At 44.2% G+C, this 20,347-nt stretch overlaps 2 protein-coding genes across 32 annotated transcripts in view; one reads left to right on the top strand and one right to left on the bottom strand.

The window, feature by feature from the left end:
- The first annotated feature begins 2,258 nt into the window (after positions 1-2,258).
- On the top strand, positions 2,259-6,045 carry UQCC5 (ubiquinol-cytochrome c reductase complex assembly factor 5). Its single transcript, XM_072785989.1, has 2 exons — positions 2,259-2,616; positions 5,941-6,045. The coding sequence occupies exons 1-2, from the start codon at positions 2,466-2,468 to the stop codon at positions 6,030-6,032; spliced, it is 243 nt and encodes an 80-aa protein (XP_072642090.1). The 5' UTR covers positions 2,259-2,465; the 3' UTR covers positions 6,033-6,045.
- A 2,998-nt stretch (positions 6,046-9,043) lies between these two features.
- PBRM1 (polybromo 1) overlaps positions 9,044-20,347 on the bottom strand; it is a 121,110-nt gene continuing 109,806 nt past the window's right edge. For 24 of the 31 annotated variants that reach the window (XM_072785945.1, XM_072785950.1, XM_072785936.1 and 21 more), the window contains 4 exons: positions 17,483-17,638; positions 14,324-14,394; positions 13,992-14,208; positions 9,044-11,884 (listed from right to left, as the gene is read on the bottom strand). In XM_072785945.1, the coding sequence (XP_072642046.1) occupies positions 11,712-11,884; positions 13,992-14,208; positions 14,324-14,394; positions 17,483-17,638 (617 nt within the window). In that variant the 3' untranslated portion in view covers positions 9,044-11,711. The remainder of the gene's footprint in view (positions 11,885-13,991; positions 14,209-14,323; positions 14,395-17,482; positions 17,639-20,347) is intronic. The other 7 variants (XM_072785958.1, XM_072785959.1, XM_072785961.1 and 4 more) reach the window with 1 other exon arrangement.

Here is a 20,347-nt window from a genome sequence, read left to right as displayed (position 1 = left end):
CTCCGCTCCGGGAGTTCGGGGGGCCTAAGGACGGCCGCCTCTTTGGGGCTACGGACGGCCGGGGCCGGGGAGGGGAGGGGAAGGGAGGGGAGGGCCGGGCGCGGCGGGCGCCCCTGGACTCCCCCGGCCCCTGCCCCTGCCCCGGCTCCGGCCCCGGCCCCGGCCCCGGCCCCGGCCCCAGCCCTCTGCCTCGCCCTCGGCCCCCGGGTCCTCCTGCCCCCTCTCCGCCCTGGTCCTCCTGCCCTCGGCCCCGCCGCGGCGCCCCGCCCGGCCTGCGCCAGGGGTCCTGTCCCCCCACAGCAGGGCCGGCCAGAGTCACTCCAGCCGATAAGGAGCCCTTGCCGCGCGCCGCCCGGTGCCGGCCCTCGCCGGTGAGACCCTGGGCCCCGCAGCGACCTGCAGCACCGCTGACGCCCCCTGAAGCAGCCCCTCCTCGCTCCCTCCCTGGGCCGTGGGGAGCGAGGGAGCCGGAGGACCGGGCGGCGCCCTGCAGGGCGTTGGGCCCGGGGTTCCCTGCACCTGTCTGGTTCTGACCTCAGGAAATGGCCGCACCGAGCCCACTCTCCGCTTTCCCGCACAGCACAGCAGCCCCGCCTTGAGATGCCCTGGCCTCTTCTAGCAATGTGTCCAGACTTTCCATCGAAATGTTGCAGTTCTGCTTGCAAACACTCTCTACCTGTGTTTCTTCTCCTCATCTCTTTGCTGAGTCCACATGCGTACTAGGCCGGGATTAGGGGGTGGCTGACTTTAGCACTGGTGGGCCCAGCCTGTAGGGAGCTGGCTAGCTGGACACTTTTTTTGGGGTGCTCCTCCCGGTATAAGCGTGTGTATATGAACATCCACTGCACCTTGGCTGAGAACCTATGCAGCGGCTCAGATCCTGGGCCAGGTGCTGGGGCAGGATGCAGGGAGAAGGGTAGGCTCATGGGAGACCCAACTGACCTAGGAAGGCTTTGGGAACCTGTCCACAAGTAGGTCTCCTCATAGTGGGAGATGGGTGCCCCTCAGTGACAGGCTTCTAGAGCCACCAAGAGAAACTGAGGTGAACTCCAAGCCAGCGTGTGTGCACTGTGCATGAAGCTGGGTTGGGTGAGCCCCAGAAGGCAGGTGATCCATGAAGCAGCTCTGGCCTGGCCGATCAGGGCCAGACTGTGACCTTTGCCAGGGGCCAGGCTTGCTTGCTCTCTCTTCTCCAGCCTATTCTTGTATATTTTGTGTTTACATCACCAAACTTTTTTGTTGACTTTAAGTTTTCATTTGATGTTCTTAGATTGTGTAATAGCTGTCTCCTTTCTCAAAGATAGGCCCTGGTTGTTTTTTTTTTTTTTTTTTTTAGCCTTAGGTAATGAGGTGACAACCCTTTATAACAAGCACAGGGACTCAGAGAGAGTGAAGACTCTGGAGTCTGAGCTCTGCTTCCACCTGGCTCAATCTTTCAACTTTTTAGTTTCCCATCCATAAAAGGGAGTGATGTAGAGGGGAGTGTCCCTCGGTTCTAGAATAGGTGTAAAGAGTTGGCACCCCGATAACTGGTTATCACCACCATCATCATCCTATCTTAGCTAATGATAATTGATCAGTTACTGTGCTCCAAGTATTGTGTTAAGTGCTTTATTTGTATTACCTCTAAGTCCTCACAGCCTCAAAGAAAGGCCCCCGTTCGAGCAAGGGAGTGGTTTGACAAAGCCTGGGCTCTTGAGCCACTCTGCTCTTCTGTGATTATTGTGAATTAGGAGGTGATGCATTAAAAAGGACCTGCAAGTCCCTGCACAACGGTAAGTGCCCCATACAGGATAGCTTTTATTAATATCAGGGTTGTCTGTCACAGGGTGATTGCTTGGACTTTTGTCGTGACAATGATAAAGTTCAGCTTTCAGCAATGCCTATCAAATTCTGTTATTTTTAGAAGTCTAGTCACCCGTCATGGCCCCGAAATAAATGCAAAGCATTTGCATAACTGCATTTCAGAGTAAAGTGCGGGTCACGTTTCGTCCATCAGAGACGGCCACCACTTCCATCAGGCCTTTAAGAAAGATGGCGGTAGCAGAGTAGGGGGTGCCGCCGCCAACCCTGAGCGCGAGCTTGCACGGGGGAGCCGGGGTGGGGCCGGGCCGACGCCACGTGGGAGGCCCCGCCCCCTCGGGCCGCCCCGCCTCCAGAGCCCAGGCGCCTGCGCCAGCTCTCCGGCCGCGCCCCGCCTTACGGAGCACGCGCCTCCGCCGCCTTCAGATTGGCAGGTCCGTGCGCCCCGCGGCACTCTGATTGGTGGAGCCGCCCAGGCTCGGGGTCGGGGTCGGGGTCGCGGTCCCGGCGCTGGGCTGCTTCTGCTGCGCGCCGGCCTGGCCGGGGCCCGGGGTCGGGTCAGCGCCGCAACCAGGTCGCGGGACTCGGCTGTAGCCGGCAGCCCCCTCTGCTCCCGCTCCCGCTCCCGCTGTGCCCCTCCCTCTCCACGCCCCGGGTCTGGCATGTTTTCCAGGGCCCAGGTGAGGCGGGTCCTGCAGCGGGTGCCCGGCAAGCAGCGGCTCGGCGTCTACAGGTTCCTGCCCTTCTTTTTTGTCCTGGGAGGAACGATGGAGTGGATCATGATTAAACTGCGCGTGGGCCAGGAAACCTTCTGTAAGTGGGGGTGCAGCAGCGTCTGTCTCATTTCAGGAAGGCAGGAGGCGGCTAGGGACCCGTTTTCCTGGGGGACGTTGTAAGGTTGCAGACCGCCTTTACTGTGGTCAGAAGGGGAAGGACGGTTCCGTCCGCGGCCCGTGTCTCTCGCAAGCGGGGCGAGAAAGGCATGCTGGCGTCCACGCCGAGACCTTCTCTGCACTTTGGGGGGGCGGGTACGTGCTCCACGCAGGACGCTCTGGAGCCTGCCCTTCGTCCTTGCGGGCCGGTGACATTGGTCCTAAGGAACAGACTTGCTCACAGCACCTAAAAAGGAGTGGGATCCTGAAGATTCATGACAACTCCTGGTAATTGGCCAGCCCTCTCTGGAGTCTTCAGTCCAAACCCTGGAGGGAGCCGGTCTGCCCGGCCTAATTACCCCTGTCTTTGCCGGGCAGAATCGATGGCACGAGGGCCCAGCACCGTGGAAAGAATGCCTGGCACTGCTTTGCAGAGCACTAGCCCTGGACAGGCTAGTTCCCCTTCTGGAAAGACTTTCCTACCCCCTAGGTCCTTTATGCTTTACCCTATCTAAAAACAAATACCACTTGTGAATTGCCAACCATTCTTAAAAAATTTTTGTTTTAAAGATTTTATTTATTTATTAAAGATTTTATTTATTTATTCATGAGATCCCCAACAGTAACTGTCCTTATGATAGGTCTCTGCCTTGTTCATTATATACTCTGATGGTTGCTCATTAAGTCCTGATGGGTGAACAAAAGGACTGAATATCTTGGGAAGGCACTAATGTAACAATTTTTAAAAAATTTTTATTTATTTACGATAGTCACACACAGATAGAGAGGTAGAGACATAGGCAGAGGGAGAAGCAAACTCCATGCACCGGGAGCCCGACGTGGGATTCGATTCCGGGTCTCCAGGATCGCGCCCTGGGCCAAAGGCAGGCGCTAAACCGCTGCGCCACCCAGGGATCCCCATAACAATGTTTTTAAAATAACCTGGCAGGCTCAGTCACTGTACTGGAGCATGCAACTCTTGATCACAGGGTTGTAGGTTTCACCCCCATGTTGCATGTAGAGATTACTTAAAAATAAAATCTTTAGGGACCCCTGGTTGGCTCAGTGGTTGAGCGCCTGCCTTTGGCTGAGGGCGTGATCCTGGAGTCCTGGGATAGAGTCATGCATCTGGCTCCCAACATGGAGCCTGCCTCTCCCTCTCTCTGTGTCTCTCTCATGAATAAATAAATAAAATCTTAAAAAAAAAAAAAAAAGACAGTTACTGTTAACTGTGATCTGTGCTGTGAGGGGAAGTGTGTGTGTGGAGCAATGGTAGACTCTAGTGGGGGTAATCTCAGTTGGATCAGATGGTGCAGGGAAGGCTTCCAGAAGTTACCATGTCAGGTGGGACCTGAAGATCCACTGAGGTCAGTCAGATGAGGGGAACATTAATGAAGTTGGAAGTGTCTCATGCTTGTGATGAAAGCAGGCATGGGGCCACAGTATCAATGTTTACTGTGAGGGGCTGAAAGCATAGTAAGGGATGAAGAAGTGGTTGGAAATGTGCCTGGGGAGGGCCACAGAGGACTAGAAAACCAAGGATGTACCCAGAGGATCAAAGGGTTTTAAACTGTGGTGAATTAATATAGGAGAATGGCTTGTGGAGAGGAGGCAAGAATACTTAGGCTGTGTGGTTATTCAGGTCTGAGATTGTAGCCTGGTTGGTAGGGACAGATGGGATGCCAAGAAGTGAGTGGAGTTGAGAGACACCTGGGAGGTGGTACTTATAGGGCCTGGTGATTGAGTGGACTCAGGAGATGAGGAGCGTAGGCTTCTGGTAGGACAGTTGGTGCAGCTGGGGGGATGGAAGGACGACACTGGCAGGACAGTCCAAACTCCCTTTTGGACATAGTAAGGTGGAGATACACAGATCTCAAGCTCAGGAGGCAGATCTGGGCCACAAATCTGGGTTTGTGGGTCATTTGAAAGCAGATTGTGATGAAAATCAGAGTCCAATCCCAAGATTTTAAGGGTGACTGGGAGTGGCCAGAGAGTTGAGAGAAACCAGGAGGACTTATCACAGAAGACAGAAGTTCAGGCAGGCTGACTATGCAAATGGGAGGTCAGCTCTTGGCTCTGCACTAGGGGAGTCTTGATACAAAGATGCTGGTCAGGAAAGGGAAGTAGGGAGAGGCTGCAGATACGTGGCTCTTGAGAAGGTAGGAGAGGTTAGGATCTGAGCAAGGCCATAGGAGTAGCCCTTGGAAGTTAGCTGGGAGAGTTCTTAACTGATGACTGATTTGTGTGAAGAAAGAGTTCATGGCCATCTGAGGGTGGGTGAAGAAGGGTCAGGGTCATGTCTGAGGAAATAGGTTTGTCAGGCATCATCACCTTGGGCCCAGTTAAATGCATTAAGTGGCCCCACAGTGCACAGCAAGCAGAGGGATGGAGAAGGAGGGCAGCTGGATTAATCTGTAGTTGGGGTTTTGAAGGTGTGTCAAGCAGTTGATATTGATAAGAGGCAATTGCAGCTGGTTTGAGTGGGGAGAGAGAACGAGACGGGGCTGAGGGGGGATTCAGGGGCCAAGTGCCTGGGGAAGAAGTTAAAGGAGATCCAAAGACAGAATGGTTAGAAAGGTAGCAGAAGTTATGGTCACAGCAGGATGAATTTATTACTTCAGAGAACACTGCAAGTAGATGACAGAAGTTGACTGGAGAAGTCAAGGAGGCAGGTGGTGTCACCTGGGAAGGTGGCACAGGACTGGTCAAGGAGCCTGGGCTAGATATCTGAGTTTTCAGTGACTGAAGGGAAGTAGAGAGCAGGTGCCCATGCAGAGAAGACTGTGGCAAATGGCATTAGCCCTTGAAGGAAGAGGGTGGAGAATTAGCAGTGTGGAAAAGCTGCGGCTGACAACAAGGGAACTGACCTCACCTCTGAGTTCCTGAGTGTGGGAGAGGGAACAGCAGAGAGCTGCAGAGCAAAAAGTGCCTTTGAGGCACTTCAATTCAGGATGATTTCAGAGAAAAACAGACATTTTGGGGGGGCAGGGGGAAGGAAGTGAGGGAAGTCTTAAAACATTGCTAAGAAGTGTGCTAGGACATGATCCTATCTGTGAAGACAGACTCTTACTATGCTACCAAAGTATAGAACTGCATTAACATAGTCCTCATTTAACTCAAATTTGTTTTAAATGAAGTTTATTTTAGTGTTGAATTAAACAATGAAATTCAGAAACAGCTGACAGACCTAGACTTGGTTAACTTAGATCTGAGTACCTTAATTCCTGTTTCTTAAAAATCTAAGTAAAATTTTTATTTGACACAGATGATGTCTACCGTAGAAAAGCCTCAGAACGACAGTATCAGAGAAGGCTGGAAAATGCATCAGAGACTGAACTTCAGCCGTCAATAAAGTGAATATGAAATTTCACTACTGGTTTCAACTCCTTTGAAAATGTCCTTTTCAGATTTCTTGTTCTTACTCAGAACTGCCTTCACAAAGAATTTTTATAGTTTCCCTGTCTGCTTCAGTAGTTCCCCAGTCACTGATGGACAGCACTTAGAGAAAAATGATTTCCTCCTGAAGCACACTTGCCCATTGAATCTATTCCATGAAATATTTCTTAAACAATTCAAGATCAATCAGGATGCTTTTTAGTAGTCTGAATTGTTTGTGAAGTTTTTTGCTTTACACAACAAATTGATAACCTTATTTACTTTTTTGCAGAATTCAAATTTAATCATGGGCATAAAAGTCAGGTCTCTCTCTCTTTTTTTTTTTTAAAGTCAGGTCTCTTATTACAAGATTATTTAAGCCAGGATAATTATGCAGATTACATTTCTGCCAGCTACCAATCTGTCAACATTTTGCTAGGGTGGTAGGAAATCCTGACCACACATTACTCAGGTCAAATGCTCTTGTGAACAAAACAGCTGTTTCCTTTGCTTGTTCCCCACTAACATACAAGGGCTGGACATCCATGAGGACCCCAGAGGGGACAGGCTTCACACCCGTCTGTGATGAAGATGTGCTTTCATCCAGCTGCTAAGGATAAACACATTGCTTCTTCCCTAAGAAAGTGAACCTTCACACTGTAAAGCAAGCATAAAACCACCAGACTTCAGCTATAGCAGTCAGAGGTTTAGTCTACTGGGGACAGATTTTATAATCTAACCTGGAATAAATTTGGGTCAGCTGATAGAAAAAAAGCAAAGGCTTTATCCATTTTTTTTTTAATCCATGCTTGGTAACTACATCCAACATCTATTCAAAGAAGGGACATATCTATATTTTAAAGAAGGCTAAGTTTCAAAATGGTTTCTAACAATTGCTCATGAATATATAGAGGCAGATGCTTAAGGCCACAGGGTATTCTCAAGTTAATGATCTCTGCCACAAACATATCTTCCCAAGTTTTTCTAGGTTTTTTTTTCTAATTTAAGTTAGTCTGTTTATGTTAGAACCATTCAGTATAAATAGCGAGCCACTGACTACTCAGATCTCCTTAAAGCACTACCCACCCCAGCTCAGAGATGGCTTGAGTGTGGACATCAGTGATGATCACGGCACCAGGGAGAGGAAGGAAGTTCTGTGCACTTGTGTGGCCTAGAGAGTTCCTGGTGAGCCTAAACTCATAGGCGTTTTAGTGGTTAGACTGCAGCATAAGGAATTGTAGGAAGTTATATGGCCTTATTCCATGTTTCCCTCACCCCAGTTTTAGAAGTTTAGTATTGATATATATAGAGAACATGGTAAAGTTGTAAATGCTAATAAAACATCAGCTAACTTCTGTGTCTTCTGTGGGTTCCTTCCCTGGCCACCTCCCTGCCTGTACCCCAGAGAGATCACTAGCTACAAATTCATGTTAACCTTTCTTAGACTTTTCCTTCTTTTTAAAATACATATTAGAGGGCTGATTTACTGAAGGACAACAAAACTTTGAAGGTGACGACTCACTTCAAGGCAAGGAGTTTGGCAAAGTAATTACTGCATTAAACTGAAGATACTTTCATCATATTAGTTTGGATGCTAGAGAGCAAGAACTGATCTTTTTAATGGAGGTGAAAGCTTTTTAACTTTGCCACCAAACAAATTTTAACCCTCCTTCTACAGAATATGACTCTACTTAGACACGGGAACTATGAAGGTAACTTAATGTAAAGAGCAATGCTCTTACATGCTGATTATAAAACCTTAGTGCCCCCTAGTGTGAACTACAAGGCAAAACCTTTAATAACCCGTATTTTAAAAAGTGTACTTCTAGAATGACAAAAATTGAATTAGCATTTATTGCTTGAAATCTATTTCCACTGCGGTGTTGAGAATGTGGTAAAGAATGTGGGCTTTGGAGCTTCACTTTTTCATCTGAACCAATGGGGAAAGTTAACTTAGGTACGCAGTAAATACTCCATAAAAGAGGGCTATCTTGATCTAATGGTCCTAATTCTGGGGGTCTTGCCTAAATCTCAGATACTCTAACTTAAACACATTAATCTCTCTTCCTCTCTTTTTGTAAGTCTGAATTTTTCACACTAAGTTACCTTTCTTTAAAAAAAAGCAAAACATTCGGATCATGGCATTTTCCAAAGCAATTCCTCTCCTAGAAAAGCAGTAGTCTCAGTTCTTAGTCTTTGCACATGTGCATTAAATTTGGAATTTCTCGTGGCATTGAGATCTTGTAGGTTACACATAAATGCGACATCTATTCTGGGTGTAGTCTTAATTTATTCAGTTTTGAAGTTTCACTCAGCTGATCTAGCACACTTCCAAACTAAAAAGGAACAGTAACACTAAGCAGTATTTGCTCACAATGTTCAGTGAGAATGTTTAACTATTCATCAATGATTATTCAAAATACGCTCATGAGCACAGATGGCAGTACAGCCCTAAACACGTAGAGGAACAGAGCCACAGGGATTTGCAAAGTGATATTAGAGGAAAACGGTTGATTTTACCAACATTTCTATCAAACGTGTGGTCATATTTTAAGAGCTTAGAAGCATGTTAAAGACATACCCGGGCTACTGGTCGCTTCTGGCCACAGATAGCTGTTTGAAATGGCTTGCACTGTTTTATGATACAAGGCATGCTTTCCTTACCTTAACCATCGGTAACTCTACAATTTTAACTTTAATCTGTATTTCTGCCCATGATGATATGTTAGGAATTCCCTGCCTGCCTGCCCAAGAGGCTTGGCGTGGGGCATGTCAAACTGCAGTGTGACTACATTCAGCCTGTGTTAATGCAGCCTGAGACCTGAACCAGGGTCTGGTCACTGACTTTTGCCTCCATCTGAGGAGCTTTGTTCCCTTAAACTGGCAGCTGTATTCCTGTCAGCATGGAATCAAGGCATGCAAGCATTGAAACCTGCTTGAAACTAACATCTGACATAAACTTTAACAGAACAACCATACCTGGTTAATCCAAATCACTTTGCAAACTCCATTTTTATTTGGATTAAAAAGCTTTAAATGAACAAACATATGATACATACATGTTATAAGACTAGTTACCACTTAAACCTCCTTTGATACAGAAATTAGAATAAACCAAGTTTTAGGTCTGAAAATGTTCAAGCTCAGAAGTCAACAACACCAGTTTGAGATTTCACACAAAGAAGCATCCCCTTTCAGTTCTTCCTCATAGGAGGACAAGGGTGGGTTCAAAAACAAGCAGTTCAAGGCCTTTTAAATCAGTTGGCTGACATACTATTTTAAACCTAGAGGTTTTCCCCAAATAAACAAAATTCTTTGCCACATGAACTTCTATTTTGAAAACATTTAGGCCATTATACTTTCTAAGCCATATCACTAGTTCCTAAAATACATGGAAAAAAAAAAAAAGAGAGATGTATATAGTTCACTTGTACTTTCTTAAGTCAGGACTTTAAAAAAAAATATTTTTTTTGGCTTATCTTTTTTGGAAGATGGCTGACCTCAAATCTTATATCCTAAATATTAACTGATATTCCCCAAGTTAATATACAGAAAGACATGATTCTAAAATAAATACATAGTTTTTTTTTTTTAAACTTAATTAGGGCCTGCCTACTGGCCCTCTGGGCCGGCTCTGCACTGCCTGAGGGAAGCCCTTGGCTGGATCTATGGTTTCTACAGCACCTCTAGACAATGGGAAGGAGCCCAGAGGAGGAGTGCCCTGGCTTCTAATGCCCCACCTAGCCCACAGTGAAGAGTTTTTAAAGGCTTCCCAAAGAAGTCTCATCCAGACCTTAAAAAGGGAAATAAAATGGGTGCATGAAATAAATAAATAACTTAACCAAAATTAGATTTCAGATTCTTTGGTGTAATTCAAGAATGTCTAGAAATAAAAACAATCTGATTGTATTATACAGTCCATGATGATTCAATGGCCCAAATAACTAGGAACTGAAGATTTCTTTATCTGATTCAGTTTAACAATAAGGTACTGACATACTACTGTAATACATTTTTTAAAATTCAGAATTATTTAAAATACTTGATGCAAACTGAGATCCAGTGGTTGACTATAGGCAATTAAGTTACAAGGGCCTCCTGTATTTAAAGTATTTAGATACAAGAGACTTTCTTCAATTCTACAAGCTTTTGTCCCCATGATTAAGAATGGCAATCAAATATCCAGGTATTGATTCATACCAGATTAAAGGAAAAAAGTATCCTGTGAGAGTCATTCAATTTACAAACAGCAAAGGAAGCTCCACCAAAATGGCAACCATCTTGTTAGAAAAAAACAGGTTTCAAAAACCTCGAGTGGAATCCAGGTGTGATGCTTTTCTACCTGTCTATGTATCATACACTGCCTCCAGATGCTTATGGGATCAAATAAGAGAGACAGGGTCAACCCCAAGTATCTGGGATCCATACTGGTCTTTTAAAGTGAGTATTTTCTTAAATTATAATTCCTTTCTCCTGAAATTCAAAAGCACAAGTTAAATTCAAAATTCATTTTAGAAAGCCTTAAATTTCTGGTTGAGAATTACAACACTGAAACTTAGAAGAAAAAAAATGCCACATCTGGTGAGGAAATAAAGATACGAAAACACGTTTGCATATGGAGACAATCTACCCTTTTACAATATGCTTCTGACACAGCTTATATCTGGTTATGCACTCCCTTCCCTATGCCAGGTTAGGTGTTAGGTTTAAAAAATAAATCACTTCCATGCACACCTCAATGCTTTCTTCAAGGTGAACTTCAGTATTTCTCAATGTAAGAGATTTAAAATTTTAAATCATCTAACAAGTATAGGCATAAATTGTGATTTCAATATAAATAGATCAAAAGTACCCTTAAACTTACCTGCCAAGACTAAATATAATTCAGGGTTGTGCACATGTTCTGCAAAAATAGCTGACACCACAGATAACTAACAACAGCACAAGAAACAGTGCTCTCCCCTCCAGGTGTCCGCGAGATGCACCAGCTGCAGAAGGATGCACAGCACTGACTTCAGATTTCTGGAGCAAGTCTCTGAGTTACTAGAGCAAATATGCCATGTCTGTCAAACATCTATAACCTAAAATAACCACCTTTCACTTCACCTGTAAGAAACAGCTTTTGCCGAAGTGGCTTCAGATTCTCAGGCACATGAAGCAGACACCAGTGCACTCCCTTCTGTAAGATGTAAACTAGGACCAACTTCACATTTCATCGTCAACTTAAACTAATCTGTAAACTCTCGTGCGTGTGTATATTTTTTTTTTCATTTTGTTTGTTCTTTTATAAAAAACAAAACCAAAAACCAAAACCAAAAACCCCAAGCCAAGACAAAACCTTTGATGGTTTCAGTTCCATGGCAACAAGTAAAAAGATAAAACTCCAAGTCTACATATACAACCAATTATGAAACTGGTTTTAAACGAAGGAAACATATGCAAAAAAATCTCTGTGTATTTGATAAAGTCAACTTAATATAACAAAAACAAATTGAAATAGCTTATTAAAAGTGTCCTTATATAAAAATGGCCTTGTGATGTACAGTAAAATGCAATAAAAATTATCATCCTTTGTTCCTCCCCACCCACCCCCAGTAACTAAAATGGCTACTGTTCCACAAAACTCTTTATGCTTCTATAAAAGAAACGTAATTGATGTGATTAAAGGTTTTCTAGATTGTATGCTTGGCGAATGTTGAGGGTGTCACGGAGCATCAAATCCCGAAGGCGCCAGAGAGCATCTGCCATGGTGGTATGGGCCCCTTTACTTTTCAGCCAGTGAGAGGGGAGGCGGCTCTCCTGTTCTTTTGACAAATGGACATCGCGTCTTCGAGCTGAAAATTCAAATGCACGCAAAGAAAGAGAAGTAGGAATTTTAAGGTAATAGTTTTCCCCTCAGTCCTAAGGTCTATTTATTAAAGCATGTAACACTTATTATTTATTAAATATTATGAATTTTAACTCTGCAGAGTATTTCCAAGCAAATGTCTTCTATCATTATATTAGGCACCTTGGTTTTTTTTTTTTTTTAAGATTTTATTTATTTATTCATGAGAGACAGAGAGGGGGGGGGGGGGCAGAGACACAGGCAGAGGGAGAAGCAGGCTCCACGCAGGGAGCCCAATGTGGGACTTGATCCTGGGTCTCTAGGATCACACCCTGGGTGCTAAATCGCTGAGCCACCAGGGCTGCCCGGCATCTTGGTTTTTTTAAAAAAAAAAAATGCACTTAGGTATGAGGCTACCTAGCTAAGAATGTCTTGTTTTATGCTTTGTATTTTCAAAATTTTCTAATTGATAATAATGACTTCACAAAAGAGCTGCACAGTAGAACATAATTCTATGAACGGGAATACAAGAGCTGCACAAACACTTAAAAGATCTGATCACCAATACTGTGCTCTGTAGGCAGTCCTGATAATGAATAATTTTTCTTCAGGGATGCCTGGGTGGCACAGCTGGTTAGGTGTCTGACTCTTGGTTTCAACTCAGGTTGTGATCTCAGGATTGTGGGATGGAGCTCCATTTCTCACTCAGTGTGGAGCCTGCTTCAGACTTTCTCTCATTCTCCCTCTGCCCCTCCCTGTTGCACATTATCTCTCTAAAATAAATAAATAAATCTTTAAAAAAGTGTAATAATTTCTTCAGTGTTAACAAAAATTCCTAAAAAGGTAAATGTGAGGAAAGGGAAAACTACCTACTATTCTGAAAGAAATCAAACTATCAAATTTGGTTTAGAAATGAAGAATGAGAAGCACCTGGATGGCTCAGTTAGTTAAATAACCAACTCTTGATTTTATTTAGCTCAGGTCATGATCTCAGGGTTGTGAGATCAAGCCCCGCTTCCAGCTCTGCACTCAGGCATTAACTAACTAACTTAAAAAAAAAAAAAGAAGAAATGAAGAATGTTGAATAGGAACTTGTACCTTTCTAAAAACCAGCAAGTTATTTTATTTTTATTTTATGGGGAGCGAAGAGGAGAGGGAGAATCTTAAGTGGGTTCCATGCTCAGTGTGAAGCCTGATGCAGGGTTCGATCTCAGGACTCTGAGATCATGACCTTAGCTGCAATCAAGAGTCAGACACTTAATTGACTGAGCCACCCAGCGCCTAGGCAAGTTATTTTAGTATGTACTAAAAATACATTAAGTCCAGGGAGCTAAATAACTAACTCAATAGGTTAAGTGAAATAAGTTTTCCAGTATTTTTTTTATTTTATTTTTTAATTTTTTTTCTTTTTTAAAAGTTAAATTATCAAGCACCTGGGTGGCTCAGTGGTTAATGGTCTGTCTTCAACTCAGGTCATGATCCTGGGGTCGTTGGATCGGGCCCCATGTCCGGCTCCCTGCTCAGTGGGGAGCCTGCTTCTTCCCCTCCTCTCCACTTGTCACTATCTCTGTCTCTCTCAAAAAAAAAAAAAAAAAATCTAAAAGTTGAACTGGAGGACTTTTTAAAAAAGATTTGAGAGAGAGAGATAGAACGCATATGCACGTGCACAAGTGGGGTGGAGCGGCAGAGGGAGAGGGAGCCTGCTAAGCAGGGATCCCAACCTGGCTTGATTCCAGGACCCCAAGATCATGAGCTGGGCCTAAGGCAGACATTTAACTGAGCCACCCAGGTGTCCGTGAACTGAAGGAATTTTTGATTTACCCAAATGAATCTATACTAATGCCCAAATGCCTAAAAAAATGTGAAAAAATACAGAATATACTTAAAAAGATAGCAGTGATGTTTATCACAAAACCAAGCTTAGAAATTCAGCAAAAACCGCACCATTTTCAGTGTGTGATGTCAATATACAAGAAAGCTCCAAATCCTTCTATTAAATACAGAATTTATTTTCCTTCTATAATAAAAGCGGCTATGCATCCCACAATGTAATATGCTAATATGCCAACAGCAGTGAGATTTCACAAAGGTTTGTTGAGAAGGACTATCCTTACCTGCCAGGGTTTGGTCCCACTTGCTAATGCTGTTCGACTCAGCACTGAGTCCTTCAATGTATTTCAGGTAGGCTTCTGAGTGGAGAAGCCGTTGTGTCTTCGGCGGGGGAGCTACAAACATGGGCGTTGTTGGCTGCTGAATGACAGGGGGGCCGGCTGGATGTGGGCCAGGATACGGAGGTGGTGCCTGCTGCCCTGGAGGCCCCAAAACTCCTACCTGAAAGAGTACAGAGCACATGGTGAGGGGGAAAAAAATACTCTTGGCACATGCTCTGAGAAAGAGGATAACTTAAATTCTGTTGTATCCTAGAAAATCCAACTGAGAGGCTCACCTGCTGTCCATATGGACTTCCACCTGGTGCTGGAGTCCCTACCATAGGGGCCACTCCTTGGTTCATCACACCTATAATTCAGAATGCAACGGTACAGTTAGAGGCTCTGGGTTGAGAGGACTACTGAAAAACTACTGCTAAGAAATGCCACTTATAATGCAAACCTATGGATCTCTGCCCTTGAGTTTTGTGGATAGAAACCCTACGCACCCAAAACAGGATGCAGCCAATGGGTAAATTCACATTCTGTTGTTTTTTAGGTATTTTAAGTATAATGGTAGCATAACCTGTCAGATAGGCATTAGTTATTCATGGCTCAGAAATGCTTTGAACCTGGTGTAAATTCTAGCATTCCCCTAGGTCAGCTGTAGTTGGAACACAACTATTATTTCCAAGGTATTTTTCTTCTGACAATACATTTTCCTGCAGCTGAAGCCCAGGTTTCATTCTGGCAATAATGGTACTGTGGTCGGCTCTGCAGCAGGCAGTGTGCGAGGACAGCAGGGACACAAAGGAAGAGGCTGTGCAAGGGCACAGTTCAATGAGTTCTTGGAGGCTACAGGCGCATCCCTGCTGCCCTCTCACAGGTACCCAGCACCTCTGCTTCTAACTGGAGTCACTAATGCTGGCAGATAGGACACTTCCATCTGGTGAAAAGGGTCATGTGGAAGCAAATCAGCTTCACTGCTATCACTTCAAATGCAAAAATGACAAAGGGAAAGAGACTGCATGGTCCTACTGTATTTGTAATCTGTGTCTGCTAATAATTTTGTAAACTTCCCTTGCTGATTTTTCACAATTTCTATCCCACAGGTACTAGGTGATAATGGTGAGAAGTCCTAAATTTTGTGTCTGGGGCTATTTCAATCTCAGGACCGTCCACTCACTGAACAAATGCTGAAATAAGTAAGCAAGGGTCCTGGTTCATTAAAAACTAACAAACTTCAGCCAAAACCCTGGTGAGCTGCTGTTTAAACTTTAAACAAGTTCTGCTGGCTGCAAAGAAGGATCAAAAGGAACTCATTTCATATACTAGTTTCTCTGGATTCAAAATGTTGCTATTTTGGCCCAGGCAGAACCCCGTTCACTATTCTAAGATGCAGAATTGCTCAAGGCTACTTCTGGGAATTATTAGATATTTGTTAGAGAGAAAGTAGAAGCTTTCTGTTTACAAAGCAGGGATTTTTATATTCTAAGTACCCAGAAGTTTACTTGGATCACCATAGCAGGATCCTCATGATTATTTGTGACTGGTTTAAGAGGTTGCAGTGGGTAAGCCGCTGTTCCAGCAACAATATTATTAACCCCTGTGCACCCTCCCTCTCCAGGACACTCACCCATCTCAGATCCCACAACACAGGGGGCCTCCCTGAGCTGCCTTTCTCAAATCTGCAGGGCACAAACAACTCAGCAATTTTGTTTCCTGTCTACAAATGTCATCCAAGAGGCTAGCCAGTGACAATGTGGGCTGAGTCACCAGAGGAGATCCCCAAGTCCTCCTCTCCTCAAAGCCTGAGCAGGTATGTATGTATGTATGTATGTATGTGTGCACGTGCACGCCTGCTTCCCCTCTTCCTGTTTACAAATACCATGCAAGGGGGCAGTCAGTGAGAATGCAGGCTGAGTCACCAGAGTTCTCTGAGTCTTCTCCTCAAAGCCTAAGCAAACATGTGCATGTGTGCACACTAAGAGGGGTTTTTCCCTGTCTCAACTAAAATCAACTATGTGTCTCCTTCAAATGCAATTTAGAACCTGGAGAAGATGAAAGGGACATAGCTGAGCCCAAAACCCACCAAAAGGTATCTGCTACTTAGAGAGTACTGGCCTTAAATGTGGCTCTCAGTGAGCACCACATGCACCTAGAAGTCCACTCCAACCTGGTCTGAATCAGTCAGATACCCTATGTCAAGGTGAGAGGGCATGGAATTAAGGCCAATTCTACTTGCCACACGGGCATACCCATTTTATGACTGACTTTTGCTGCAAGAGCAACTCATACACAGGCCACTGTTTCTATAATGAAGCACCCACTCCCAGAAACATTTCTTCCTCCAGGTACATCTGGATCAAACATTTTTACATGGAGTTATAGCCATTCTCTAAGCAACACTCACAGGAGTGTAGCTGGAAGCACTATGCCAAGCCACCTGGTTCATTCACCCTGCACATTGCTGAGTATACCTCTGAAGCACTGTCTAGAACTTCATATAACCCAATACTGGTATAATAAGCAAACCTAACATTTCTACATTTTGTCATCTGGGCCAGGCCATTAGCTGGTATTCTGGATAATGGACCAAATGTTACTGTAAGTTATCTTCTGGTCACATTCCCTCCAACTAGATTATAGCTAAAGCCCAGATCTTTTGCATATGATGTCAATTAACATGGTACCCTGTGATTTTTTTTCACAATAGTATTTCAACTTACTAATTAAAAAGTAAATCTGTAGCTCTTCCTGAACTCCATTTACGAGTTTCCACAGGAAATAAATTCTGAACTTCTGTTGACAGATAAATCAGTGTTCTTAAGTCAGTAGGGTGGGCCTATGCTGCTCTTTAAAATGTTATGTCATGCTTCTAGGGGGACTCAACAGAAAATGTGTTCATTGCAAATTTGTTCCCTTCCTCCTATTTGTTCCTAGAATGACTGACTGAAGGATTTCTTTGTCATCATCAGTGACTCCATAATCCCTTTAGAAGGGCTGTCTGAGAAGCAGGAGATGAAGCAGAGATTCTATACAGAAGACAATTAATTCTTCAATAAGAATTGAACCAGAGGAAGAAGTATACTCAGGACTAAAAATGCTTTTTATATGTGACTCAGAACTAGCAACTTGGTAAACTTCTTTCACTGATAGAGGGCATGACCTCTGGGCTTTATTTGGCTTCCTAGTCCATGTCAAATTGTCTGAGTGGTGTGAGAGTGTGCCTTCTGCCCTGTGGCCTGCTGAGGCTGGTCTTTGGTTATGTGTCCTGCGCTGTGGCTAGGCAGTTAAGTACCCGAGGGACAGGCCCTGTTCCTGACAGCCCTGGAATTCTCAGTGAGGAAAGGCCTGGCCACAGTGGGCAGCAGGTACCTCCTGGAACAACTGGCTGAGGGAAGAAAAAAGAGGATATGAAGATGAGATTAATGAGTGAATGAGGAGGAAGTTCTTACCCGGTGGTGGGATGCCCGGGAGGCCGGGCACACCTGGCGGAAGATGGTGGGGTGGAGGCCCCCCAGGGTGAAGTGGCTGCATGCTGCCCATGCTAACAAGGCCATCAACTGGGCCCTGCAAAGGTGGAAGGCCTGGCGGATAGCCACCCATCATGCCTTGAAGGACACAACAAATTTCAGACATGCATCATTAACATGCAACATGAGCTAAGTAATAGACAAATCCCCCCACATGCACTACCAATGAATAAAGCGCCCTTAGTACTGCATGATATAACTGGCAATTAGTGCAATTATTTTGTTGCAATAATGAACAAAATAAAGTTACAAAATATGAAATCCAACATCTGTGGATGAATTAGTACTTAGTATATTATTTGTAGTTATTTTCCCTGGGATAAATATGCTGCATGTTTTTAGTTAAATAATAATAAAGAGGAGTTCCAGTAACAGCCTTCCCAAGGTCATGATTATTGCAAGCTGTTCAAACAGAGTGACCAGTTCTGCGACTGCAGTTCTAATTGAACAGGAGAAACCCCATCACTCCACTCTGCCCACACTCGTATGCCTATCATGGGTACACATGAGGGGAAACTGGAATGGAGGGAAATGAGGCGCACAGCCCTGATCACAAAGCATGGTTCTCCAGCTGGGGGCAGGGCAGGGGGCAGGCTGGCAAGAGTTTCTCAAGGCTTCCTCCTCCCTTCTCGCCCCACCACTACTGGTAAAAATGGATCATGACTGGGCTTGAGCAGGGGAATAGAGAAGAGCCATCATAATGGATGATGTTTCATCTTTAGATTTCAAAACGTGTAAAATAAAGATAAAACCTACACCCTCCCAAACCAAACTAAGCCCAGGTCACTTGATACTTGGGCACACAGACCTCAGAAGGAATGGCTGGAGAATCAGGCTCTGCTGGCATGAGAAAATGCAATTGTCATTTCTGTCTCCAAGTTCACAAATGCCCTCACATAAACCTTCGGTTAACAGGGAACATTTTAAATGAAGTACAGAATTTCTGTGAACAGAGGCTTTTATTCCTTTATTTTCACAGTGCATCTTCACAACACAAAATATATTCTGCTGGCTAGGGAAGAGTTTCAAGAAACAAGTATTTTTGGCAAAAGGAGTGAAAGGAAGAAAATAATTTCAAAATGTCAAAAACTCACCTATCAAAAGATCTTTAAAGCCACACGACATTTTTTTTTAAGCAAGAAAAACAACTTCTGGGATTTGAAATGATCGCAATAAACAGAACATAAGGCTCCCCCCTAAAATGCAATCACCTTTGGTCACAGCTTCTTGCACAAAGGGAGGCTTGAGGGACTCGTGCCAAAGCTCATTTGTATAAAATACTCTTTGTAGAGGGACCTTGGGAAACAGTGGAAAACTCCAGATTCTAAGGATTTTACTCTTTGACTTTCCCTCAAGGATTATTTGAAAGGTATTTGTTTTTAAAAGATTATTTAGTCTTTTGAAGCTATAAAATTACGGAAAATTCTGAGATTGATTCAGCCTGCTTCATTAGTCATACCTAAGCTGACTGAAAAACTTACAATTACGCAAACCAATAAAACTAATTTTAAACAACAATACCTCTATACATGAAACAGGATGATGAGTTTCATTTTTAAAAAATGAGAGTTCAGAGAGTAAAAACTACATCTGAGCAGACACCATCATCTTAAACATAGGAGATCCGAAGCTATCAAACTGCCTTTTAACCACACCACCAGATACAGCTTTTAGGGATAAGTAGGTGGGAGCTGAAGAATGTTAGGAGGCTTTGCTTTCAATTACAAAAGCCCATCTGAACGCAGCCATCACAGGCTGTGGTTGAAGAAATTATTAAGAACTGAAAGACATGACACTTGTCTTCATTAAACTGTACTTTGGCACTTATTATCCCAGTCACATGTGTTCAAATGAGCTTTAATGCTTGTAAGCAAAGCTGGTCTCAGACAGCAACAAGGCTAAGACTTAGGCCCTAAGTAATCGGTAAACCCATGAAAATTTACCCTCAGCTGCAAAGTTCCCGCTGTGGACCAAAGACTGGTACCTATAGAGAATACTTGCTTGCCCTTCACTCCCGTGGCCCAAAATCTGGGCAGCACATGCTTAATAATGGAGCAGGGTCCTTTTAGAAGGGATCCCACCCCCCTCACCCATCAGAGTGCTATGATGTTATTCCCCAACAGGAAGCTAAAATGCTGCAGCTGCTGTGTTTTAATGCTTTTAGCTGTTTGAATTCATTTTGTTAATGTGTCCCCAGGCTTTTTTAGTCAAGGGCACAGTGCTACCATATCACATATCAGAACAAAACAGGATGTCAACGAGGGAATTCTAACTTTCAAAGTCCCCACGTTCAAGGCCTGATTTCTAAAACCCTCTGGAACCCCGTTAACCAAAATGGGCCATGGAATAGAGCAGGCGATTATGAGATTTGTTAGATCAACGTCAGTTACACTGAAAGTACTGAAAAGCCATGATTCAGATGTGCTCTGGCGAGTGCAACTGCTGAGTTCAGCGACAGTGCATTTGAGAACTTGCCATCACAAAAGGTAGGAGCGACAATGGAAAAGTTATCCTATGCTACTCTTCCTTAAAAAGCAAATACAAAAAAAGCAAAAACAAAAACAGCATCCCAATGAGCCTGCCTTGAACAACACTGTCTTGGACTCCCTGCAAAAAGTGGTCAGACCACTTGCTTAAGAAAACACTCAGGTGGTTTGTATGGACCTCACCAAGCTTGGGGAGATCATGAAGGAGGGACCCGAGAAGTGGTCTGCAGGATTCTCACTGGAGACAGGTCAGACAAGGATATTCAATTCAAGAATAGCCAAATTTGCTATGGCCACCAGA

This window comes from Canis lupus, chromosome 19 (assembly GCF_048164855.1).
Source record: "Canis lupus baileyi chromosome 19, mCanLup2.hap1, whole genome shotgun sequence".
NCBI classification, from domain to species: Eukaryota; Metazoa; Chordata; class Mammalia; order Carnivora; family Canidae; genus Canis; species Canis lupus.
Note: the sequence above shows the minus strand (reverse complement) of the source record. Positions and strands in the feature narration are given on the sequence as shown.